Source organism: Strix aluco, chromosome 2 (assembly GCF_031877795.1).
Source record: "Strix aluco isolate bStrAlu1 chromosome 2, bStrAlu1.hap1, whole genome shotgun sequence".
Lineage (NCBI taxonomy): Eukaryota > Metazoa > Chordata > Aves > Strigiformes > Strigidae > Strix > Strix aluco.
In genome coordinates, this window is record NC_133932.1 from 35,442,217 (window position 1) to 35,469,424 (window position 27,208).

General features: G+C 47.8%; 1 protein-coding gene across 4 annotated transcripts in view; it reads right to left on the reverse strand.

Moving 5' to 3' along the window:
• The window catches only part of RUNX1 (RUNX family transcription factor 1), a 175,665-nt gene that overhangs the window by 67,837 nt on the left and 80,620 nt on the right, over window positions 1–27,208 (reverse strand). For all 4 annotated transcript variants that reach the window (XM_074814315.1, XM_074814314.1, XM_074814317.1 and 1 more), the window contains exons 3-4: window positions 8,390–8,643; window positions 3,232–3,388 (exon numbers count right to left, since the gene is read on the reverse strand). In XM_074814315.1, the coding sequence (XP_074670416.1) occupies window positions 3,232–3,388; window positions 8,390–8,643 (411 nt within the window). The remainder of the gene's footprint in view (window positions 1–3,231; window positions 3,389–8,389; window positions 8,644–27,208) is intronic.

A 27,208-nucleotide genomic window follows, 5' to 3' on the forward strand; every position in this document is an offset into this window, starting at 1 on the left:
AAATCAAGTGCTTTTTTTTAAAATTCCGAACGACAGGCACAAGCAGAGTAACACAGGGCAACTGCTTGCTGTTAGATGTGAAACGAATGCTGAAACACAGTTCGGTTCTTTAAGCTTCAGTCGATATTTGGTTGGTGCGTTTGCTGTGACTGACAGGCAGGATCAGACCCCCGAACGGGGGGAATCGCTGTAACTCTCTCACAGTCAGTGCAGAGACGCTTATTTACCGAGATGAAAATGTGGACAATAGTCTTGCGTTTGAAACAGCCGTCAGACTGTCTTGCTAGTTTTCATTTAAAGCCCATGGAAGAAAATGTAAACTGTTTATTAAAAATGTCAAGAATGACAATTTCAGGCTCTCTCAGAAGGGAGAGAGCGGTGGCTTGCTATCGGTTCAGCAAAGGTTTTAATGGGGATGGTTCCACCTGGGCGATAACCGACGCACAGGGAACTGTCACCGGTCGAAGCCGTCCCTTATTCTCCAGCAGTGATTTTAAATCACCCGAGGTACACAAAGAGCGTCCACTCTGACCGTAACCGACGTGAACTTTCAATCACTGTTCACATAAAACTCCTGGCATTGCATTATCACTGGTGGCAACTGAACTTATTCAAACTCAAATATTACACAGCAAACAAAGTTTCGGTTAATTTTCCTCTAGTGAAGTATCAAAGGAAGCAATGCCCTTTGAAGCAGCTACCTTATGCTTTAGGCTTTATACAAATTCAACAGAACAGCACCTCAGAAATCCCGTACCAAACGCAAACAATCCCCACCTTTGGAAAACAATCCCCAGTTCAAGGAGTAAACAAAAGCATATATTAGTCACTCGTTCCAAAGATGGGCAGCCAATGGAGGTGATGAGATTTAACCTCGAAGACTGACTAATAGCATGCAGCGTTCCCAAATCACCCCATCGCTTAAAGGATCCTGAGCACCTGAATATCATACAACATACAAGGTTTATGTCTGTGTGCGAGTGACCGGCTACTAGCAACCCCTTAGAGCAGGGTAAGGGGCTCAGCGACGTGCCCTGCCAAGCTTTTCTGTATGAATAGAGACTGTTCTCTCTCAGCCACTGGATTTTGACCTTGAAACTCACACAGTTCACTGTTATGATTTCTAGCTTCATTACCATGGCCAGGAACTGAACTACAGGTTTGTTTTTATTAGCTTCTCTGCCACTTTGCCAACTATTCATTTGAATCTTCTAAACAGTCATCTCTGAATCATAATGCAAATTCCATTTACTGAAAAGGTGGTACCTTTAATATAACAAATGAACATGTTTAATGACTGATACTTTTAGACATTACAGCATCTCTCATGTTTTCAGTAAATGGATATAATTTTCTCTGCATTACCCTATTATTATTCTTTGCTAGCATTACGAAGCTACGTTCTCAGCTGCGGGTGTTTTCCACCAAGTGCATTTTGAAGACAGCCCAAACAGCATGATTTAAAAGACATCTCCCTCTGTATCCCACAGCATTTTGAGCTGAGGATACAGAGGGACTGGATTGGTATTTTATTCTTAAACTGTATTTACTGCTTGTACCTATGTTTCAACAGGGCCATCCTCTTCCACAATTGCTGACTTTATTTGTATTGGAAGAATATCTACAGATGCATTTCACTTCAAAGCAAAATAAAGGATGTTGTGTATAATCAGAATAACTTCCTCGATCTGAAGCCATGTCCCATTTGGAATAAAACATTCTGAGACCGAGTGAGCACAAGTGGGTCACCTTTGTAACTCTCCTGAAGCATGCTCATAACTCCGTGTTCGTAAGAGCCATGCATGCACCACACATCAGGAGATGGCTCGGATGCTCACATGGGGAGAGAGGGAGTGGAAAATGATGAGGAGGGGTCAGCGAGCCCTGAGTACTCAATCTGGTTCAGAGAGACACCATCGCACAAATCGCTTGAAAAAGCAGTATACAGAAGCCTACTTAAGTGCAGTAGACACTGTCTTTTTGATTTGTGAGTGGTACAGCACTGAATTGTCCCTAAATAACACCGCTGTGTTTGGAACACCGTAATGTTACATTCTGATTTTACTTAAAGATATGAATGAAACGGAAGAAAAATATGTAAGTAAATATCATATGAAGTCACATGGAAGATGCGACAGTTTTTCATTCTTAACCTTAAAAGAGAGAGGCTGATCTTTTTTATGAGCTTTTTCTGAGCAACAGCTCACTGGCTTCTCTTCTGCGGGTTTGACGGAACCCCTCCAACCCATGCAAAGGGACTCCACTTACAGTAACAAGGGCAGTAATGCAAGAGGAGCGCTTAAAATAATCTTGTAATAGGAAGGTAAACATGACTGCTTGGAATTTATGGGGCTTCAGATTATGGACCGGAGCCAAAGAGGGAAGTTGGGAAGGGTCCTTCTGTTGATTTTATGGGCTTTTGGATCAAGCTTTGTACACCTGCCCACTCACAGATGACATGAGCTGCACGTATCAAGTACTATTTTCAGTTTCCTAACAACATTTTTATATATGCTAGCCTAAGTCAACTTCAATTCATTTGTTATTTACACTCATGAGGCCTTTTTATTTACATACCAGTAATTACTGGTTATCATAGAGATACAGCAAGCTCATCTGTTCTGTTCTGGTCTATCCTATACTTCACAGGAGCACATTAAATAACAGGACTACTGCATATTGTTCTACATCTATTTCAGAGAAAGAAATGTCAGAAAAAGTGCCCTGTGCCTTCATCAGGTCGTGACGAACCTGCAAAGTTTTTAGATCTATGCAGGAATTACTTGTAATTTTAGGTTGACTCTCTCTGTTACAGACACCTGCTTTTGCGGAGAGTGCCTGAGAGCCCCAGGACAATCATGAGTCTTTACACAATCTGAAAATTCTCATTTTAAATTGAAAATATGCTATTTAAACTTAAACATGGGTAATACTGTGCTGTTCTAAATTTGACAGGGTGGATTCCAGAATCAAAATGTGACTTGCTGTCTATGTGATTTTTTCTTTTCAAATGAGACTTAACTGTTTAACAGCAGAAGTAACACAGACGACGGGCTAGGATAAAACAAGGAAAAACATATAGCTAATTCTGTGCCTTTGGAATTGGCCTACACCAGATCTTGCAGTTTTCCCTGCTGCAGAAAACTCGCCGTCTTCAAATTCCCTCCACGTAACCAGAATCTGACATAACTGGTGAACGTGACTAAAGTGTAATTGAGAACAAACACATACCTCTTCCACTTCTACCCACGAATCGGAGGTCATTGAACCTTGCTACTTGGTTTTTCATGGCGGCTGTGGCATTTCTGAGTTCTGCAGAGTAGTTTTCATCGTTTCCAGCCATCACCGTTACCAGCGTCCCATCGGGCACATCTCCCAAGGCCACCACCTACGAAATCAAGGAGCAGAAGCCTCAGCTTCCCTATACAGCATTTCATTTGGGGCGCAGAAGATCAACAAGCAACATGATAAAATAGATAAAAGCAGCAACAGCAAACACCTGTGTGGACTAAGAAGCTGTTTGCGGAAAACAGGAATCGTTTCCATTCCTAGTTTGCAAAGATACAGAAAAGTTTTTACACCAATGCACCTCTGAAATACACAGCATAATGTGTACTCTGACATGAAAAATACATGAAATAAGCTTTCAAAAATATATTTCTGTAATTGTCAATAATTAAATTCAAGTAACAGGAACTGATTCTGGTCCAATTTACATCAGTAGCATTACTTTTAAGCTACAGCAGAGTCAGCACAATGATGGAAACGTAAAATTCAAGAGAAAACAAAACCAAGCCAATCTTCTCATGGATGCAGAGGCTCAGAGTCCCTACAGCTGCACTAGTTCCCTGTCCTTTCCTCCCACCGCTCTGAACAGAGCTGCCCCAGCATAAATTCAGAGTAAGTCCATGGAAAAGCAGGCCTCGATCGAATGTTTAATCACAACTTACTGAACAATTTCTTTTTTTCCTTTAGAAGCATGAAAGCAAATCACTGACTTAAGACCTCACCCACAACCTGATGGATGGAAATCGTGATCTGAACTAATGAAATCTGCAGTTGCTCAAAGGCTTTCACCTGGTCCGAAATGTTTGCGCTGTAGCTCCTTGGTACCAGCATCTATCAAACAAATATTTAGGAACACAGGATTCGCTGCATTTTTGATGCAATGTGCCAACAGATATATAGATTTCTAACCTTAAATTTTCTGACTTGTATCTACAATGTTCACACTGGGTAAATGATGAAAAATTTAATTTTATCTTGTCTTCTTGAGCAGGACTGAATTCTCAAAACAATTTTGCCCTGCTACGATCGAATGGATGTCTGGTGTGTCTCTTGATTTACTCTGGCAAAAGTAAAAGCTTGAATTAGGTCCCCTATCATGCTTTTTTTAGATCCCGTTGCTTCTCCCCCAGTTAAGATTGCAGTAGCGACCTCAGGACTACTACCAAAAAAAAAAAAAAAAGAAAAAAGAAGGAAAAAAAGCTAGCTGGTTTTTATTTCCTCTTTTACACATTCTAAGAGGAAGTAGTCCTGCATCGTGTCCTCTGAGTTGCAGCTCGATATTTTTCCTTCCTCTTAGCATTTTCTAGCTTATGTCCATGCAGTCTTATTTCTATTAGTTTCTAATCACACTTGTTCCTTCCAAACAGGATCAGCAGCTCCTTTACTTGATCTGTCTCTAACGCTTATTCCCCAGCCATAGCTACCTCCCATAATATGAAAGAGGTCTCCAGTCTCAGGTATTTCACAGCCTTTCCTTCTACAGGAGCCTGTGTTTCTCCCTTCAGTGCTCTCCCATTTGTCACCGATAACCCTTATTTTCACTTCCACATGCAAAGTTAAAATCACTGTGTCAAAATTCCCTCTTTACGTATCTATTTCAACTTCCTCTTTGCCATTTCTCTGCAGCCCTGACTTTTGGTTTTTTGTTCTCCTCTGTGCGCAGTAATGCATTTCTGTGGCCTGTGCTACGCTCAGCGTTGCGCTTTTCAAATTTCCCTGGTCTTGGGATAAATTAATCCCTGCTTGAAATGTTTAAGCTAAGAAGCCTTCTCCTTGCACAGGGCTGTGTGAGGCACGCTGGCTCACAAGATCAGCAACTGCGGACCCAACATGCTCACCCAGTTCTTAAAAAGTTACCATAAAACATTAATGCATGTACCTGTATTAAAGGCACAAGAAAGGGAAAGGGGAAAATCAGGGCATTACCCTCACCTCCCTGCAATGTAAATGTTTGCATGTTCGTTTAAGGAAATATATGCCAGCATTTTAAGGGATGAAAAACCTTCGTGAATCCAGGGTCAGTTGCCTCTTACAGGACAAATATTTTTCAAATTACATTTTCAAATTACACTGAAGGCATCCTCAGCAATAAGGCAGGTGAATAAAATGTTACGAAGAAGTATAAAAATTACACAGCCCAGAAAAGAAACTGGAGTTAAAAGTCATGGGCAATAGAAACAGAAATACAAACATTTACATTAGAAAAAAGACTAAACAGATAATTTGAGACTTGCTGACCAGAGTTATCTAGTATCTCTTTAGCTCTTAAAAATATGTATTTCCAGAGAAGAGACAAGAGTATCAGAGTTGCAGCACTGCTGGGTATCTAAACTACCTACTTCTGCTGCATCAATCAAACAAAATTTGCCTTTTAAATTAAGATTTAGATTCTTTCTTAACAGCGTTTGCACAACGAATCTATATGACACCTTATTAGAGTTATTATGTATTCTTTTCTAAATTTCTCAGAATCATTCTTTATTTTAGAAAAAAAAAAAAAAAAAGGATGGAAATTATCATTTTGGTTTGAAATAATACCCCGATCCTAAAGATCAAACATCACGAGTGAATTTTTCTAAGGAAACGTGAAGAGAAAACTGTCTGTCTCTCTCTTTTTATTGATGCAATGGCTGTTAGCAAATACTTGATAAAACTCAGCGCGTTTTTGTCAGATGCAGATCAGATATGGGCAGCACAGGGATGATCGGAACTAAATTTTCTAATTCCTGTTCCGAATGATCCTAAAAATTACGACCTCTAAAAACGCCTTTGCGAATATTCAATATTTCGTATAAAACCAATAAGATAGTTTGTCACATATAAAACAATTTCAGGACTCATTTCTCAGCGGTCCACGGCAGGAGCGGGTTTGGGGGGGGGGGGGGAGGACGAGGAGCACCGAGCGCCCCGGCAAGCAGGTGCCTCCCAGCCCCACCATTTCAGGGGCTCATAAGGAAACGCTCTCCTGTTGTGGGGTTTTTTTTCGGTTGGGGTTTTGGTTCTTTTTTTCCCCTTGCGTATTCCTAGGTTAAACTATCTCAGGGTTACAAACGGTTGCTTTCGCCTGTTTGGAGAGCCTGACCCTTTCCCCTGTTTGCAGAAGCCGGGAGCGGGTTTGCCAGCCAAAACTGCGCTGCGCCGCCCGCGGGCGGGGGGCGAGGACAGAGCGCGGCGGCGGGGACCTCTCGAAACCAGCCCCCGGGGGTTGTTTCCCGCGGGCAGTTCTCACTTAAGAGCCGCTTCATGTCCCGTGTCCGTGTGTCCGTCCCTCCCCCCGCCTGCCCCCTCCGTTCCCCGCCGGGAGATGACCGGGGCTGGGAGCGCGCCCCGCGCACGGTCACGCGTGGCACGGCGGGGAGCCGCCGCGGTGACCTCCGCCCGCGGGGGACCCCCAGGAGAAACACCGGCCGCGTCTGGGGACTTCGCATAATCTCCCTTCCCGGCGGGGCGGAGCGGGTTTTCACGGCTGTTCCGCACCGTGACTCTGCCTTCCAGGAGAGGAGCTTCCCGAGTAATTAGCAGCAGTTGCCTAGTGCGTGGGTGACAGTGTAATAATTAAATCTAAATGTGCGGATTTAGGAACTGACCCTGCCGATTAGTTCCTCCCTTTCCCCAGACTCATAGATGCGTGAAACTCTCCAGACATCATAAAACTTTTCCCTAAAGCCGCCTCCTCAGCAGGATTTCCCAAAGCTCTGGGAGCTGAACTGATTCCCTTCTCCCTCATTTCTCCTCCCCCCAAAAAACAGCGGAAAGACTCGGGTCTGGTCGCCTTCAAAAAAGTTTTGCTGAGGCGGTCGGTGTTTAGCAGCGACCGCAAAAGAAAGCCCGAACTTTACAAATCCCGATGCTAAATCTAACCCCGGGGCTCCTAGGGAGCTGCACGTCTCTGCGCTCCCGCCTCGGAGAAAAGGATAACGAGAATAATTACCTGTTCCTTTCCCTGCTCGGAAACGTAGCTACATCAGTAGCTAGAAAACCAGTGCGTTCAAGAAGTCAGCGACAGACCCAAGTCAAAAAAGAGCGTGAGCAAGGCGGGGGTGAATTTTGCCAGACGCCGGGAAGCAGGCCGGGGAAGGGAGAGAGTGCCGCTTTCTGCGGGGCTCTGGGAACAGGAGACGTCCGAGCGGCCGCAGGGTCCGCCCAGGGTAGGCCCCCACATTTACTATTATATATATTAAAACAAAACAAAACAAAACATCAGAAAAAAAAAAGCAGCCAAAAAAAAAAAAAGAAAAGTGTGTTTTTTTCCCGAAGAGCCTGGCGGGGGGAAGCGCGGCACATCCCGAGAGGGGCCGGCCGGTGCGGCCGGGCGTTCGCTGCGGCGGCTCCGCGGCGGAGGGAGGGTGTCTGTCCTGTCCCCCCCGTCGGTGGCAGCCCCGCAGGAGGGACCCGCCGCCGCCTTGGACAGATTCTGGGGAAGCCCGGGGCTCCTTCAGTTTCGGGACGCCTGTATCCGCCTGCACCGGGCTACGCCGGCATCTGGTCCCCAGGACAGGCAAACTCCTCGGGTCTGGCTTTTTCTTTTTTTTCAACTTTTCTTTTTCTTTTCTTATTTTTTCTTCTTCCCTTGAGCAGAGCCGCCCCTGAGGACCAGAGTTATGAATGGTCCGAGGAGGGAGGCAGCAGCGGGAGGGAGCCTGCCCAGCCCATCGCATGCCCCAGCTGCCGCCGCTGGCTCCTGCCCGGAGTCCGGGCGAGAGCCGCGCCGCGCCCGCTCCCCCCTCGCCTTCCCACGCTGCCGCGAGTAGTGGCGGCCGCGGAAGGAAGGGTGGAAGGGCGGAAGGATGGAAGGGAGGAAGAAAGGATGGATGGATGGATGGATGGATGGATGGATGGATGGATGGATGGATGGATGGATGGAGGCGCGGGGTCGGCTGCGACCCACCGCCGGCCCTGCCGTGGCCTCCCCGCCGGGGCGAGCCGTCCCGGCCGGCCGGCCGGCCGGGTCCCGGGCCAGCTGCGGGTCCGAGCCCGGGGGCCAGCACCCCGTGCCCCCCCAGGCGCGGGGCGCGCAGCCCGCCTTCCACGCTCCCCCCCGCTCCCCGCCGGCCCACCCAGCCGCCCAAGAAACGCGATTTTCGGGAGCCGGCAGACGTACCTTGAAGGCGATGGGCAGCGTCTTGTTGCAGCGCCAGTGGGTGGGCAGGACGGAGCAGAGGAAGTTGGGGCTGTCGGTGCGCACCAGCTCCCCGGGGTGATCGGCCAGGACCTCCACCATGCTGCGGTCGGCGCTGCGCAGCTTCCCCGGCAAGGCGCCGCTGTGCTCGGCGCCGGGCAGCGGCAGCGGCTCGGTCATCTTCCCCGGGCTCAGCGTGGTGGAGGGCGGCGTGAAGCGGCGGCTGGTGCTGGTATCTACGGGGATACGCATCACAACAAGCCTTTTGAGTGAAAGACCTCCACAGAGTTTTTACAAAACAGCCAAACGAGCGTAACTCTTCAGCGATCTGCTCTCTGGGGACCAACATAAACGGATACAGGCTGAGGACCCGGGGGAAACTTGTTTCTACGCCAGTCCCCAAAGTTAATTTTTCGCTGAAGGCGGCTGAGATAGCGAGCGCGCCGAGACTTAACTCTTGGCTTCCTGGCGCGGCGGAACAGATCACGTTAATCCGATAAGCGAAAGGGTCGTCCGTGCGGGGCTTTCCCGCGACGCCTGTGCATCTAGTCTGCGGCTGGGACGCAAAAAGTTCTCGGGGGGGGAGAGCTCCTTCCAAACTCCCGAGCACCGTGGAAAAAATTAGGCAAGGCAAATAACGAGCCGCGGTCAGAAAGACATGCAAAGCCTGGGCTTCCCAGAGAGTCAGTTGCCTCTCGGTTTCTTCCAGGTGATTTCTCTACAGTCCCAAGAGAAAACAAAACACATCGGCGTCTTCCGGAGGCAAAAATCGCTCTTTAAGAGGGGGAGATTCGGGGTCAGTCTTCAGAGAAGGCAGTACGCGAGCTAGACTGCCTGATCAAAGGTCAGCTGGCTACCACTCTACATATATATTCACGTACACACACGCACGCACACACGCATATACGGTACTTCATAAAATATTTACAGTATAATCTGTAGAGAATTTAAACACAACAGGAATCCATTAATGTTCTCCGCGAGATTTTTTTAAAGCAGCCTTCAAAATCAGCTTCAGTAGTTTGGTTCGCGTTGCTCTAAGAGTACTCATGTCACGACCTTTCAATCACTCTTGCGCAAAAAGAAAAAAGGAAAGCAAAAAAAAAGCTCACAGTGCATGGCGTTCAAGCTTTAAATCTCTTATCTTTTTACTTGTCTTTGGTATAACGTCTTTCATCAATTTAAAGAAAGGGCGCAGCCGATCGCAAGCTCTGAGGCTAAAAGGTCCACAGCTGAAAAGTTGGGTTTGGGGATGTTGGTTAAATTGTGGGTTCTTTCTGTGGTTTTGTGTGTGCAACAGCGCTCTCTCTCTCTCACTCACGTCCTCCTCAGCAGTCTGCAACAACTTCAGCAGTCATTGCCAAGTCTTTTTTCTTTCTTCCCCCCCCACCCCCCCACCCAGTATCTGAGGCAGTCTTCCTCTAATTCGGCCACAGGAACCGGCTGCTTAACAATATTTTAACCGCAGCAGGTGGAAGCCCGCTTTCGGAAACATGGCTCTTCTCTCGGCCGCCTCTAGCCAGCGGGATGGATACCGCCAGCCTGCGTGGAGAGCCCCCACGCGCACACTGAAAACCAAAAGCAACCAACCAGCAACAATTTAAAAAAAAAAAAAAAAAAAGGAAAAAAAGAAAACCACTACTTTTGAACGAGTGAAAGCTTTCCTTCCGCAAGAGAGGAGGAGGAGGAGGAGGAGGAGGCGGCGGGCGGGGGCGGAGGAGCCGCTGACCCCCACGGAGAGCAGACGGAAAGCCCCGGGGAAGATCACCGCCCCGAGCTGCCGGCCGGGGTTAGCAGGGACAGCCTCCAGCCCCGGCCACCGCTCCGAGAAAGCGCATTTCCACCGCCGAGAGCTCTCGGGTCTTCACGGGCGCCGCAGGGAACGCAGCCTTCCTGCCGCCCGCCCGCCCGCGGCGCCGGGGCTCGCCGTGCCGTGCCGAGCCGAGCCGGGGTCCGCAGCGGGCCGGGGTCCGCACCGGGCCGGGTCCGTGCCGGGGTCCCCGCCGCCGCCGCCGCCGCCGGGATGAATGGAGGTGGCCGGGAGCGAGTCGGCCGCGGCGCGCGGCGTGCGGAGGAATGTCATTCCCCCGGCTGCTTTGCATACGGGGAGGGCGCCGGCCAATCACAGCCCTTTCCGGGAGCAGCCAGGGCGCGGCCGCGGGCCAGGGGCTCCTGGAATTGGCGCGCCCGCCGCTACCGTGGGGCGCGAGCGCCGGGCCGGCGGGACGCCGCGTGCACCGCAGCCGCGCGCTGCCGCTCCCCACCCCCCCATCCCCCCGGCTCCGGTGGCCTCCGGTGCGGGTCCCGCTCGCCCTTCGCGTACCGAACCCCCTTCCCACCACCGCCGAGGAGCGGCTGATGCCCGCCGCCCCGGCACACGCTCGCGCCCCGCCCCCCCCCCCCCGGAGAGCCCCCGGCGGGGTTTTCCCTGGCAAGGTTTCTCCCCGCGGAGGGGGGTGGCGGCCCTGCAGCGGGACGCCCGCACCGGCAGCCCCCGGGGCTACCGCCGCCGGGCTGCCGTCACCCGCCCGCCCGGCTGCTTCCCGCCGCCGCGGGACAAGGACGCGGTCCCCAGGGGCGCCCATCGCTGCCTGACACGTCGGGGCGGCCGCCGGGCCCCCAGCCGGGGGACTTTCCCCCCCACCTCCCCTCCCCGGCACGGCCCAGCCACCGGCCGGGCCTACGGGCAGCACCGGCCGCCGGCGCCCGCCCCGCCCGCCGGCCTGGGCCCGCGGAGCCGGCAGCGAGGGTGCCGGGTGGAGGCGTGGCTGGCCTTTGGGGCTGGGTTGGGGTTGGATTTTTTGGTTTTGGTGGTTTTCTTTTTTTTTTTTTTTGGTGCTGGTCGCGACCGCCGTGGGCTCGCCGCTGGTGTAACCCGGGCTGGGAACGGGGCGATCCCGACCCGCTGCCGCCGTCGGGGCGGAGCCCCCGCCCGTCCTCACCGCGCTCTTGGCACAGGCTCGGGGTTCCCCCCGTGCAATTTCACACCCCTCCGTCGCCCGCGTCTGCTCGCCCCGCCGCGTCCCCCGCCGGCACGGCGGCCCCTCCCCGCAGCCACCCCCGGGACGCCGCCGCCGCCGCCCCCGCCAGCTCAGCAGCCGCGGCGGCGGCCGGCCGCGCTCCCCCGGGGCCGGGCGGGCTTTGAAGGGGAGCGACAGCAGCTGCGGCGGGGTGGGTGGGAGTGCGTGCGTGGGGTGGGCGCGGCCGTGGAGGGGACACCGCCGGGGCCGCTGCCCGCCGCCGGGCCTTGCGCAAGACGGCGGCGGCCCCGGGGGCGGCCCCCGGTGCAGCTCCGCGGCGGGACCGGCAGAGGGGGCCCGCCGCCCGCCGTCGGAGGGGAGCCGGGGGGCGCCGCGGGGCGACCCCCGGGGAGGGCGGCCGCTGCCTGCTGGGCCCGCTGCGGCCAGCACCGCCCGGCCCCGCCAGAGCCCACGGGGGGCTGCGGTCCCGGGGGCGCGGGACGTGGCTCCGCGGGGAGAGCCACCTTGCTGGCCGGGAGCCCGCCGGCACTCACCCCGCGGGCCTCCCCCCAGCCCGGGGCGCGCAGGGGCCAGAGGGAACCCTCGGTTTTGCCGACACCCGCTTTGGAAACGCGCCGGAGTTGGGGAAACAACTGCCGGTGGCGTCCCGGCCCCCGCGGAGGCGGGAGCAGAGGGCGAACTCCTGCCGTTGAGGGCACCCGGTTTACACGCGGTTCAGCTGACAGCGGGCTGCGTGCCCCGCGTGGGAGAAACCGGCTGCTGTCTCCCCGGAGCCTGCTGCCGCGGAGAGGGGCGCGCTGGGCGCCCCGCGGGTCCGCGCTTTTTGCGCGGAGACCCGCGCAGCGCAACTGAGCTCAGGCAGCGGCGCAGCCGCCTGCCACCAAATTCACGGGACAAGGGCCAGGTGTAGGTTTACTCGCACCTCTCCAGTGCGGGCCAGGAGCGCCACCCCCTCCGCGGGGGTAAGGGGGTTGTGTGTGTGGGGGTGTGCAAGGCTCCGCTTGCCCCCCTCTTCCCCGCCGCCCCTTTGCGGGGAGACCGGTGAGGCGGCGCCGGGCCGGGTTACAGCTTCATCTTCGCATGACCTGCCCCCCTCGCCTCCTTCCCCTCTGCCAAAGGACGCGGGGCCGGGTTTCTGTGCCCCCCCCCCCCGCCTCCCAGAGCGCTGCGGCGGTAGCGCAGAGCGAGCTGGGGGCTCAGCGCGGGCTCAGCCCAGCCCGCCCTCCCGCATCTGCAACAGGTCCCTGTGTTAAGCCCGCGAGTTTGGTGCAGAAAGCTCTCTATTTCACACCAGGTTTCTATGAGTTGTGCGTGCTTTTCTTTCTTTTTTCTTTCTTTTTTTCTTTTTTTTTAAAATTCCGTCTCTTAGACGGGTAGTCATTTCTTGTATGAAATTATCCCGAATTTAAACTATTAGGGAGAGGTTTCCTTCTGTTTTAAGGAAAAAAAAAAATATACAGGCAAGTGGCTGTTATAAAATTACAGCTTAAAAGCCATCTGGGGTATATCAGTGGCTGATAACTTTTTACGGGCATTGTAGAGATAAGAAAAGTTATTTTACTGATGTACATACATCTACATATATCGCCTAAAATGTGAAAACACGCATATAGTGTTGGGGTGGTTTTTTTAGTCAAAAGGCAGAGAGTATTTTATATTTGAATTAATGAATATGGTGAGCTGAATTTCACTCGCTGCTTTGCATTCCGTCTTAATCTGAACTCATTATACATACAAAATAAACCCGATCCATTACATACATGGATAGTCAGAAAGATACTAAATGCCACGATTTAACAGAAGACGCAGAAAATACTACATGCTTTCATTTTTCTATAGCTTAGCCGCATTATCAATGCTGAGATGAAGGACGTTAATGCAGACTAAAGGTGACTACTCTTTATAACCGCAAGCCAAGCTTCTGCAAGATAAGTTAAGGAGTTAAGTAAGAGAGGGCAGATAGGGAAAATACCGTGTGAGGATATTTTGATACAGATCGAGCTCTATATTTTACATGCCCATTAACACTAACTACACGTGGGTGGTTGTTTTTTGGGTTTGGATTTTTTTTTTTTTTTTTTTAGTTTGTTTAGCTAATTGAATTTATCGTCTTCCTTATAATTTTATTTTTGCATGACAAAGAGAGGAACTCTCAGAGGAATTTACTGTCCCCTTACTATATGTTGTGCAGGTCCTCTGGAAGAATAGGAACGAATGAGTTAATCAGCTTGCGGGAATATCGGTGACAAGGCAAAGTAAGGAAACGATGCAGGGTATTTAAAGCTGATGTTTCTTCTCACGCGGTAAGACTTTTTAGCATCCCTAATGCTAAGACTTGCGCTGGGACAGTCAGTCTTTTGAACAGGAATCCTTTTGAAGCGGGAATCGCAACTGGTGTTATAACTTTATGAATTCACATTCAGCACTGCTTGCATTTGTATTTTGACATCAATTCATCACAGCCGTAAACAAACCACAAGTGAATCTCTATCTACCGTGCCTTGCCTCTGTCGTACACGATTACTTGACCACAAAGCACCGAGCTTTTTACATAATACGGTTAAGCAAAAGCTTCGGAAATATGAGAGAGGGAACAACAATTTAGGGATGAATTTTAAAGAGCCTAAATTGCAAAGGGTGAATTAGAGCCTGAACACAATACAAGTTTCCACTGCGCAGGTAAATATTCCCTGGCCAAGCAGGCAGCAATGGACACTTGTTCGCAAGGGTTTGGATTTGTGTGGGACAGGAGAAAACTTGCACAAGGCGGGCAACAAAACATTTTCTTAAAGGAGAAAAAAATGCAGACTTTAACAGAGCTGGCATACGTTTCGTATGAGCACTAACTGAGAGAACTGGCTACAGACCCTGATCTTGCCAACACCTCAAAACATGCCCAACCTCATTCTTAGCAGCGTTTCTGCTGAATGCAATAGAAATCTCTTTGGGGAATGCAATTACACATCCACTTAATTGTTTGGAGCATCTGGGCTTAAGGCGGTATTATTCAGTGGGTCAGCTCCTACTTCTTGCACCTGAATTCATTTAATGTATGTACTAAGACCCTCTTAAAGACGTTTATAGTGGTGTAAGTGTGCCTTGCTTCTACTAGTGATGAATCAGTGGGTTAATGCCTATGAATGAAATTTGTGGGATCAGGCTTCTGAATTGCCCCTGGAAATATTTACTGTATAGCAGTTACCATCACGGGTTATTCCACTGACTGGCCTGAAAAAAATTGCTATTGTGATATATTAAATTTTTGGGGGGCTACTGGAATAATGAAACATTGCACAGAGAAAAGCAGCAGCCAGTAAAGAAAAAGACAAGATTCTCCTTATGTCCTGCAATGATCTCTTGTACACAATGAAATACGTGTATTTCATGCTGGCGTGTAAAGTGCACATATGATGCCACCAAGAATGAGATGTGAGATGGCCAGCATGATGCAGGGGAAATGTGGCCAGGACTACACAGGTGTATGGTGTTTAACTTCCCTCCATTTCAGGGAGGGGGAAGTGCCTAAACCCCTCCAGGGATCTTGTCTTTGATCTCTGTTAACTGATACAAGGTTATTCACTCTCAAAGTGGAGAAACTGGTTGCAGCTCAGTTTATGCAAAGCAGAGGGTTTGTGAGGAAAGATGAAATAACACATATTCATTCAGTATCTCAGCCTGGGCATCTAGTTACTTGTGACCCGAGTTTACTAGTGAAAAAGCTCCCAAGGACTCTCCATCCTCTTTAGGACCTCCAGGTGATAATGGTGGTCAAAAGCCTGTCTCATTCTTCCTGGGCAGAAGCTGAGAGCCTTTTTCTTTTCAAATAGGGCAGACCGATCCATGCTCTCGTCACTCAAAATATTTTAGAAGGTAGACGTGACTCCTGTTTTGAGGATGTGGGGACTGATTTGCCTGAAGAGTCAACATGTTATCAGAGACATAGAGGGCAAAGACATGGACCTAAGTATGAAAGCAGCTACCTTTTACCATTTGACCTCCCTCATCATTCAGAAACTGCAACCCGGAAAGCTGCATCTCTTTTGACTTAAACTATCAACTGGTGGCAGCAATGGGCAGGGAGCGGCTACGCCCTGAGAAGGACAATTTTCAGGAGAGGCTAAACTGTGAATTTGCATCCAGTGTTAACCCCAGCTTTGCAGGTCCTCCTAGGGTTTTGCTGGGTGAAGGAATGAGTCAAACCAACAGCCAAAGGAGAAGTTCAGAGCCCCAAAGGATGGGTGGTGAAATGCGATTCAGCTGAATTTTCCTACAGGCATGGGTGCAATCTCAACGCGGTGATCCCAACGGTGTGACTGATGCAGCACCTCACCAGTGCCACCACCCCTGGAGACATTTCTCCGTGGCACCCTTCCTTCCCATTTCCTCAAGGGGGAGATTTAATAACCATGAAGTTACTGCAGTAGCAGCCTGTGTGGATGCCCCCCCTCCCTTATCCCGCTTAGTCAGGCTGGCTCAGCTTTGCTGGGAGGTTTGCTAAGGGCCAGAGCCAAGGCTGGGCTCATTCTTGTGCTCACCTGCTGTGGGTGTGTGTCAGTGTGCAGGTGTGTGGCATGTGCCCAGAGCCAGGGGCTGCAGAGCCAGGCAGAAGGCAGGGGGTGCCTCTCCTTCTCTATTTCATGAGAAGCATCCCAATCTGGCTTTAAAAATAGTCGCTAGAATATCACCAGTGAGACAGTTTTCTCTGTGGTCTTACATGGCTGTTGATAAATGTTTGAGTAGGAGTGGAGACTGGTTAAAGTTTCCACTGCAAAAACACCATTCAGGGGTTTGTTTTGTGTACACTCCCCATAGCTGTGGACCAGACGTGTGAAATGCATCACTGTGCAGTCAGGTTGCCTTCCTCAAAGTTTGGGTATCTGGTGCACAATAAGCAGGGAGAGGCTAGCTGGAGGAACAGAAGCAGAGGGGTCACGTCTAGAGTCGAGGGAGCATCCAGTCTTATTTTTCCAGTGTTCATATCCCAGGGAGAGCAACAGGTTTAGTCCTGGCCACTGTGTTACTGGCCGAATAAGAGTGAATGAGAGAGATTACAGAGAAAGGCAACTACAGTGATTAGAGGTCTGGAAGGAGCTACCTATAAGGAAGGATTAAAGGAATTAAATACATACATATAATTTGGGGCAAAAGGAAAGCCAAGGGGACAGCGTGACTGCGGTTTACAAGTACATGAAAGACAACTATGAAGAGGAAGGGGAGGGACTGTTTTCATTAGTTAAAAATGATAAGACAAGAAATAACAGATGCCAACTGAAGTAAAATGAGTTCAGTTTTAAGAGCAGGGGCAACGTTGATCCTAAGATCAAATAGGTAGAAGAATACGCTCCCAGGGAAGCTGTAGATTCAACATCACTTGAACTTTTCAAGTCAGAGCTTGACAAGCACCTTGGAGGGGAAAGTTTAAAAAATAGTAGAAGCAAAGCCAAAAAGCACCAGCATGACCTAGAAGCCAAGATGATTTCGAGGCCATTCTAGAGGGCTGTGGAAAGCAAACACGCACAAACACTCAGGGCTTTTGGATGATTTCTTTCTCCACATGGTTCAAAATTAAAAGGGTGGGGGGTGGGGGGAAAGGCTAAGTGAGGAAAATTGGTCATTTAATATGATTCTACTGTGGCTAATCCCTAGAGGAGAAGTCAATTACTTGAAATACTTGGGAGTATGGGGTGGAGAAGGGAATGGAAATTGTTGAAAAGCTGCCATCCGGCATAAGTACTTGCTGGTTTGGAGACTTAAAAAATACATATTGTGTGCCATTATACTACGCTCATTACATGCCTAGATTAATGCAGATAACATCACCCACACCTAGTATTTTCTGTGGCATTTTATGTACTCAGGTTCACATCATAACAACCTCCAGCACTAATTGTAACATTTGGGCTTCTGATCTTCTGCTCCAGTAGGAACACTACAGATGCCTTGTACCAGCAAATGGGGAAAAAAAAAATTAAAAGTCTGGCTCCTTTGGTTCCAGAACATTTAAAAGGAGCAGTGAATCCGACCCACCTGGACAGCAGGGAACAACTCTGGCATAAGGAGGATTCTGCAGATGGCACAGAATTAATATAACTACTTTATTCCCCCTTCCAGCCCCTCTGAGGGCAAGGCCATGCTGGCGAAGCAGGAACTGCAGTTCAGCTGTCAGCTGGCCCTGAGTGCTCCGAACAGCCCAGTTCATATTGGAGAAGCCCTAATGATATTCTGATTTATGCTAGGAGCTGTGCAGGTAACTTTCCCCCCCGTGCCCCAGACTCTGCTCCTGCAGTGAGCGGTGACTGACCAGAAAGAGATTCAGGTCACTGAATGTACTCAGTCTAGGGAAAATATAGACTATAGCCATAGTGCTAATAGGCAAAATGTAACAGTAGCATTCTCACTTCATCTGATCCAAATTACTTGGTATGGGTTTGCCTTCTTCAGGGTCGGTTTGCTTGGTTTTCAGTCAAAATTAATTTTTCAGTCAAAATGAATTATAAATGATTGCAAGTTCCTATAGGGTCATAAGCAGGAGATTGAAAGCCTTGGTGTATTCCTGGGACAAAGCTCCTTCCCTAGGCACCCCCATTGCACTTTACTGCTGACCTGGGAAGTTCTGGGACATCATCTGTGGCCTCTTGACTGGGAGGGTCTCACTCTGTCAGAAAAACATCCTCAGTTACAGGGGAGTTTTATGACATAAACATTGTTTATCAGCAAGTAACATATCAAAACTTTGTACAGATGCCTAAATCACTACTAACTTTGGCCCAAATTTGAGACAGTGAAATTAAGACAGAAAGATTTTAAAATCCCCAAATGTCCTTCTGTTATCCCTCTATATAAGAGGTGTGTTGTTCAGGTCAACAAGATGCAGAGATGCTTTGATCCTAAGGAAAAGGAGCTCCTAACAACAGAAAGGAAGAAAGATGGCTTCCAGAGGAGGCTCCCTCCCTCCCAGGCTTGCCAGAAGGAAAATTGTGGTCTTGCAGCACTTTGGACTGGAGTTAACAGCTAGGAGAAATAAGGATGCTACCTGCATCCTTTTTCTTCTTCCCATGTTACTTTCCCCTTTTAGAAACTGTGACAAATTAGAATGATGAAACAGGAAGTGTTCAGAAGAAAATCATGATGTTATTCCCAGTATGACATTGTGATGCTCGTATCAGCAGGTGATATTATTAGGAAATTATTAGGATATTATTATTACCATTGGAAAGTACTCACTGAAGGGATGGCTTCTCTGCTTCTCCTATCCCTTCCTGCCCTTCATCTCCTGTTTTTAAGGGTCAGGATGGGTTTTATTTCTTTCTCTCCATTTCACCTTGTTCCATCACCCATTCAAGGATGATGGGGTAAATGCTGGTAGCTTGTTCATTGCCCACGTGGGAGTGCTTCACGCACTGAGTTTGCAGAGCATTTCCAGTAGCTGCCCAACAAACTGGCAGCAAAGGAACGACTGGGGTCTCTTTCCCAGGGAGGTTGCTAAGGGGAGCTTCAGGTTTAATTTGATTGGATGAGACAGAAACTGCCTTTCAGTCTTGAATCCAGTTTGCTACTTCAAATAGAGCTAGTTTACTTTCATATTTTTGCAGCCCTCCAGGAAAGGTAGGCAGTACCCTTGCTGTGTAAGCCTCAGCAGGAGTTGCTGTAGTCAGAGAGGGATTCTTTGGGGGACAGACGCTGCTGTCCCAACCCAGAGAGCCCCTTACCCACAGCTAACATGAAACCTCTCCCAGCGTGAATCTCAGTGCGATTAGAAGTAGTAAATCCCAGATACCTCTTTTCTATAGGAGGCACAGACACAGATTTGGCTAGAAGCTGTTCCTCACCCTGAACTAGGCTTCTCCCAGTGTCTGTCTCAGATGATAGGGCTGGTCTCAGCTGCACGAGCTGCGAGTGCCTTCAGCCCGCAGCTGAGCCTGTTCCACATCTGTCTGCTCTCCACTGACCAGCACACTTTATATTTAACCCTCCTCAGCACAGCAGTGACTTCATGTACACAGCAATGACTTCATGCAGAAAAGGGCTTTGCTTCTGAGCTGTTAGGGGGATCATGCTTGGGACTTTCACTGCAACATCCCTTGATCGACCTGGGGATGCAAAGGCGCTATTAACCACACTCAGCACCACTAATGCATTCTCACAGCCACAGACAAAGCCACAAGTTAAGCTCCTAAATTGTTTCTTCTCCACTTAACATCCCACCTGCTCCTGACTCTGCCTGTGCTTAGCAGGTCTGAGCCTGGGTATGCCAGTGTCACCCCATACCAGCTGCCCTGTACCCAGTGGGGAGCAGCTTCCCTGTACAGCCCAGCTTATCAGTGAGCACTTAGAAAAGTTTCAGCAATACATGTCAGACTCTTTAGTTATAGACCTTAATGACAGTAATAAGAAGACAATATATCTGGATAATTCTGAATGTGATCAATAAGGTGGCACCAGCATTGGCCACAGTTTCTGCTGAACTTCACCTGGTAAGATGCATTTGCAGTTTTAGGCTGAGCACGTGCTTACAGGACAATGCCTAGGAAAGAGTAGGACATAGTAGGACCGGTCTTATCTGTGTGTAAGGTTGTAACTCTTCTTTTGGTTTGATAATGAGAATTTACTAGAAAAATCTAGTATAAGTGTGTGTGTGTGACACGCTTTACATAGGATACACACACCCAGTGTTGTAAGACCTTTCCCTGTTAATGATGCTTCAGTATCAACTGCTCAGGACTGTATGTCGATGCTGAATGTTACTTGCTTTTAGTAGCAAAAGGACCTGATGCTCAGCTGGTCTCATTGACAAAGCAATGCCTCTGCCAACCAACCGATGGCGACGCCTGTGTATAATAGATTAAACTCTGTCTTGGGATCTTTTTGTGTACTTCCCTGGGGTGCCCTGGGGTTTGTAAATGACAGGTACAGCTAGATATATTGCCCCTCACTAAAATCTTACATGACTAATCCCACAGTGGCACAAGCAGGGGGAGCAGGAGGTCTGCAGGCCGGACTCTGCACTCCTTTCAAAATGTGCCCTTCCCAGAGCCAAAAGGCACCAGAATAACTCAGAAGGTTTATTCTTTGTGATACTCTCCATGGCATGTTGCTTATTCCTAGCTTTTATTTTTGTTAGTTTAAGGACAAGTATATTTTCCAAATTGTTTAATTCCTTTTAACATCTTTTTTCTGTGTTACTTTCTTTCGGTACTACAATTACAGTTTAACCCATAACACTGTTTTATAGTTTGATTAGTTTAGGGGACTTCCACAATTTGATTATTTTAGGGGACTCCTAAACTGATGCAAATGTTTGCGGGAACTGCCTGTGTCAGTTGGTTAAATGAGGACTTTCCAAGACATTCATGTCCACGACAGGCTATTCCGAGCTCTTAAATTTTGCCCTTTCACAGGCCAATTTGAGGATCTTCTGGTGGCACCAGACCTACACTCAATGCCCCAAGGATAACTCAAAACAGGTCCAGATACCCTAGAACAGCAGTAGTAGAGATGGGCTCATTTTTAATTTTTAGGGAAGCCAGCAAATTCTTTAGTCTCAGTGTCACTCTCGGTGTCACTCTTGATCTCAATGTCACTCTCACTGCCTCTGTCTAAGCTGCGATGATTCCTTCAGCTCTCCACAGCCTAAATCCTCATTTCCACTTTCCACTTTAAAAAATAGTCTCCAGGCAAGGTATAACAGTACGCCTCTGCTCAGACTGGTGGGCCCACATCAGTTCACACTGGGCAAACCTGAGTCCATTTCCAGTGTTGATCAATACTATGCCAAGTCGGCACCTTTTGTGGGACACAGGAGGTTCACAGCAATTGGGGGGATGGGGCAAAATGACTGCTTAACTTGTAGGGGAAAAAAAGATCACCTCCCCACTGGTGAGGGCAGGAGAGTTGGGGAGAGGCTTCCTGGAGAAGACCTGGGGGGTCCCTCCCTGCACATCCTAGGATGTGGCTGGACTGAACTCATGCATGGCTGGTGTAGGGTACCCGGGCTCTGCTGGGCATGGAGGAATGGCCTCTGTTCATTAATCGTGGAGATCTTTCCTCTGGCAGCCACTAAAACAGAGGGGATGTCAGAGGCCACCCCTGAACTGTGTGACCTGCAAGCACTGCAGGTGTGACAGGGGTGTGACAGGGTGTGAACCACCTCCCTCCCCATGCTTTGCCTTCCCTTGGAAGAAAACCAGTGTGTGAGCACACTGAGGGATGTCTGCAGGGCGTTTCGACAGTCCCAACCGCCTGTATGACCCAGGGAGCAGGTCTGCCATGAGCAACAGGCTGGGCAAAGCCAGATCCCCTGGGTCTGCCCTGGGGACTCGTGGGTGGTCCTGGAGCAGCATGCAGGGTGGCTGTGCACCGGGGGTGGCTGCTCCCGCTGAGGCAGAAGGTTGCATTTCCAGGGCTGTCAGCTTGTCACCCTCACCACCAATAACTGGATTTAAAACGTGTAAATAATTGCTACAAAAGTGTTACTTTGTTTTAATGGAAATCATTGCTACTCCTTTTGGGTGTTTTTTTTCTTAATCATTTTTAATTTACCAGGTATGTCATCTACTACTTTTGATCTCAACCACAGATCTCTCCCAGGTCGTAATGAGGTGCAACTTCATATCAAAGCCTCCGTCCTCATTTGTCCAAGATGAGATCTGTGCACGCCAGCGAGGGAAAGAGTATGGTCCAGGGAGAGGGAGGGAGCAGCTGACGTGAGTCAGGTCCCCCAGCGCATCCCGAGTGGGGATTCTGAGGCAGCCTGCTGTCCCTTGCCTCTTCCTCTCTGATACCTCCTTGTCCCCAGACAGGGATGCTGGGCTTGGACCACCTTAGGGCTGTCCTCCCATGGCCTGGAAGTTGACATGCAGTAGGATGATGATCTAGCAGGGCTTAACAAAAAGTAATGCCTCCCATCTCCCCTGAGCTACAAAGTCCTCCATGAGCCTAGTTCTCTGCTTACTCAGCTCTAGCTGTGAGGCCCTGATTTGTGTCAGGGTAGGTGAGAAGAAAAGCTGTAATTCCAGACCTTTAACTTCAGTCTTGCTACAAATCTGCTCTGGAATATACCCTAACCTTATAGAATATTCAAGAGCATGAAATATTCTTGGCAGCAAGTCATAATAAATGGCTCCCTGAATACCAACTACAATACACAACTCTTTTAAAAGGAAATTTGCTGTACAGTGAACAAAGCTTAGCAAGATTAGCTCAAGATCATATTTGTCTACTGCTCTTCAGTTACAGATGTTGCACATGATACCCAGTGGCACAATGTGCCATCTATAAATTGTCAAGTTCATTTTAAAAGACAACAGAATATTTTAATCTGTTTTTCTTCTAGCTCATTTGCACAATTATGAAATTAGGGACTGTAAATGCATTATTTTTAGCTTTGTTAGGCAACAGACATATTTAGCAATATGTATTAGCCTTTCTTAGCTGACACAAAGCACTCTTGCATGATTTTTAGGTGTGAGTTATCACCATTAAATAAAACCTACACAGGACAACATTAAGCAAAGTAGTTGCTCATTTGGTTTATGCACTACATAAACCATCTCTTGTGATAGCCAATTAACATTCTGTTTATCTACAGTATCTTCGGTGTCTTGCAGAGCAAGAATTACATGCATCTGCTAAAACCAGAATCTAAAATACAACAAATGTTTCTAACTTGACACTCACATTTGTCCTGGGCAACCAGCTCTAGGTGGCCCTTCTGGAGCAGAGGGGCTGGACCAGATGCCTTCCAGAGGTCCCTTCCAACCTTAACCCTTCCGGGATTCTGTGAGCCTTCTGTAAATTGGTTCTTATTCTATGCTCTTAAGTAAGAATGAAATTAAGAGGCTAATTTCTCAGATGCTATGAAAAAGATAACCACCAAGAATCCCTGTACCTTACAAAGCAGAAAGCATCCCACAAACACCAAGATTTATTTTAGACATGGGTCATAATACCCCGGACAGGTCAGAAAAATAACGTCTCACTCTTTTGCCTGCTTTCGCAAAGCCTAATAAATCACCCAGCCGTGTGGTAGGCTTTTTCAGTGCTTGCACTGTGTGTGAAGCTCTGCAGAAGCAAACCAGGGAAAGGCCAGACTTGTCCCAGGGGCATGGCACACGGCTGTTCCTCTGGCAGTCACAGCCTGCGCATCATCTCTTAGGACTGGGATGGTGACTCCTCAGTCTCGGGCTTTATCTAGCACTTAGGTATACTGCAAAATGATTCAATGCCGTTGTCCCAAGCACTCTGTAACAGAAACAAATGGTGATCCTCTCAATTCAGCACTGATTTAGGATGAGTGGAATTCAGAGTTCAAGGGGTTCATGGGCTATAAATCAGAAGAAAATTTGTCCCCTCATCTAACTGCAAATGGAAACTTTGCTCCGGTTAATGTTAACAGCAACGCCCTGAGGAAGGTGCCATACAAACTTGCTAGAACATGGAGTGGGAGAAGAACAGTGAAGGAATCTTTGTGCAGGAATGAAAATTAATACCTCTTCCTTCCCTCATTCCCAACTTTCATTCTTTCATCTTCATTGGAACTTTTAAAATCAAAACCATAAAAATATTTAAAACCTTGTTATAAAACCCTTTCACACACAGATATCAATTTGTTCAGTTCAGTAAATATTTAGCAGAAAACGAGTCACTAAGAACAAAGCTAGAAACAAATTTCGCAGTATGCCAAATATTAGAAAAGACGCATGATGTCTTTCTCTCTGGCACACTGTTTGTGCAGGAGGTACTAGTAATGCTGGAAAAGGCAGTTGTTTTATTTACATATACAGAGCAAAACGGACCATGGCAGGGTCTATACAATTTGTCAATGTTTTGTTAAAATTCCTATTATTTTGTCTAAAATATCCTTGTGATAAAAAATTGTCTTTGGTGCTTTGATGGGAAAATTTTTACTCCGTTGTCATTTTTGAGGGATTAAAAACTCTGAGCTGAGCCATTTGTTGGTATGAAAGAGCATCACTAGTGATCATAACCCTGGGACTCAAATCAATTGACAATGACCATTTACACTACTACTCTGTGATCACTTTGCTATTGCAAAGGTGCAAACCATCAAACGTTAAGTGTCATCATACGGACATCACCTTCCACCACCACGCTCAGCAGCACAATTCCCTCCGTCTTCTGTGGCACCCATATCCCAAGCGTTTGAAATAAAAACTGTTTTGAAGTATTTCCTCTGAAGAAACTGATTCAGTTAAAAAGACTTGCAACACATTTAACAGACTAGTGAAAGCTCCCATACATATTTAACTGTCTCGTGGACACATGCATACAGTGAGAGATTTCCTTATTTTGCTCCAACAGAAATTATATTACTTCAAAGAGTTTTCACCCAATACTTTCCATTACTTTACAATCAAGATTTCTATTTCATGACAATGCAAAGAAAAACTTTTTAAAAGAAAGATAAAGAAGTCTTTACCAAAAAAGCCAGTAGCTGCTCTGTTTTTCCTCATCAGGTACATGGTCCAGGATAGAGGAGAAGACATACCAAACTGCCCGTGGTTCATATTTAAGTTTATATGATAGCCAGGCAGTGGCCAGACACTGCAGAAGACCAGCAGAAACTAAACAAGATGAGGGGAGAGCTCTTCCTTTTCACTCCACTCTTTCTCTGCCCTAGAGATCATTATTTAACATGAGCAAATTGAAAAATGACATGCAGCCATACTTAGTATGTGTTTTTTTTTCCTTCCACTAACCAAACTCACATGAGACTTCCCATCTTTCTCTCTCTGCTCTCCCTCCCTCTCTCTCTCTTTTTTTTTTTTTTTTTTTTTTTTTTTGCCTCAGGCATTTATAGGCTAGTAATTTTCATTTAGCTTCTCAGATGATTTCTCTGCCCAATTAGAGTGGAAGTGGATGAAGATTTAAGTTCAGAGTTTTGCTGTTAGAAATCAGGTTGGGATTGTTCCTGTTGTTTCAGTTGATGCACTGTTTCAAAGGTGCAAGGGTCTACTACCAGTAAATAGAGTAATGATACAGATAACAATTCTTTCTGCAGACTTAGCCTGCTCAGAGTATTTTATAGTCACTAACACCAGACAGTGGTATCATGAGAATGTCTCTGACTATGAAGAGGAGATTTTTTTTCCCAATAGATACACAGGATAGTTTAAGGCCAACCTCTTTCCCCCTGTACATGGGAACAATTCCAGTGACATCCCCGGGATGGGAATTTTGTGTGTGAAATGGTAACAGAGGTCGGCCACTGTATTCTGGTAAATCCATAAATATGAGTCAGTATTTGCAAAACTTGAAATTTCTTCTGTAGGCAAAGTGATACGCATCTCACTTCCCTGGTCTTTAAGAGAAAATAATCCTTCCTAGAACTGTACAAGTGCTATATACATATAAAAGCCTGTCACATTTGTCACCAACTGTGAAATTCAGCAATTTCATAAAATTCATAGATGAATAGATATATGGGTGAATGGAGGATAGGCAGGTAGAGAGATTTTAAAAAGTGTTAAACCAGCCTCCAAAGTTCAGTCCAGCTGCTTTGCAAAGCATGCCACAATGCTGCAGTCACTGAAAGTGCAAAAGGTATTTGGAGGGCACCAGAAGCTAGCTCTCAATGGAGATTTACAGAGCATCTCTTGTACCAATGCAGCATAAAACCCCTGCACACTTAGTGGTCCACATGGTGACCCCCTCCCTCTCTTATTTTTTTTAATTTAAGGAAGGGAGTGTTGACTAGGATACCAAATGTATTTCCTGTATTTTTAAATCTCATCTTTTGTAATCCATTTCTCCCCCTAGAAAATGGAGAGATGGTTCTAAACAGTGATAAGAAGAAGAAAATCAAGTAGGAGCAGTTGTATCTGGGTAGACAAAAAGAAATGTTGCCAAATGCATAGCTGATGTGGGGTTTCTTGTTTGGTTTTTTGGTTTGTGTTTTCCAGATTCCAGGATGGGATGTTTCTAATGAAATCAGGGAATGCATGTGGAAACAAAAGGCTGTGAGATTTACTAGGATTTGCTGCTGGCCAAATTTCACATTTCAAGTTGAGATCACTGTTAGCGTTTTAAATATTATATTCTATAAAAACGCTAAAATCTCACTTGCCAGCATATGGCCACAAACCTATAGGCCCTACAAACACTTCAACACATGCAACATTGCCTATGAGGAAAATTGCGTGTGTGCTTCAGCTATTCCTGGAAGGGCCAAAGCTGTCACTCCATGAGAGCAGGTTCCAGTTCCTGTGAAATCACAGGAACTCTTGCGCCACAGACAGTATAAAAGGGACTATGAAATAAAACGTACTTCTGGGAAAGGCTAATCCAGAAACTTTTGGGGGCTGTTTGGCCATTGTTCTTGTACTGAACAGGAAAACAAGAAGCAGTACGTTGTTTTCCTTTCTTTTGAACTTTATCTTACCACTGCCTGAGTAAAGCCCCGCACAAGAAACATATTCCTTTTCCCAAGGAAAAGAATGGAAAGAGGAAAAGAAAGAAAAACCCAACAGAAAGACTAGTGAAAAGAAATGAAACAGTACAATCTCTACTGCTCTAGCAACTCTTACACAATCCTGTGTTATGACATTATTCAACTGCCACAGGAGGACTGCGAGAGACCTCAGGCAAATGTTTCATCAACTGCACAGCAAGATGTTTCCTGGGCTTTGCCGACAGTGGTTCGGCGGAGATGCAATAGCCCCTCTGTTACAGGGCAGATAAAGCACCCCCTGCTAGCTGCTATCTTCAGATGCTAAGTCTCAGAAAAGCTTCCTTCTTTCCATCCCTCCATATAGTGTTATGTTTGAGCTTTTGAAATGTACAGACCTTTAGTGCTTGGCTC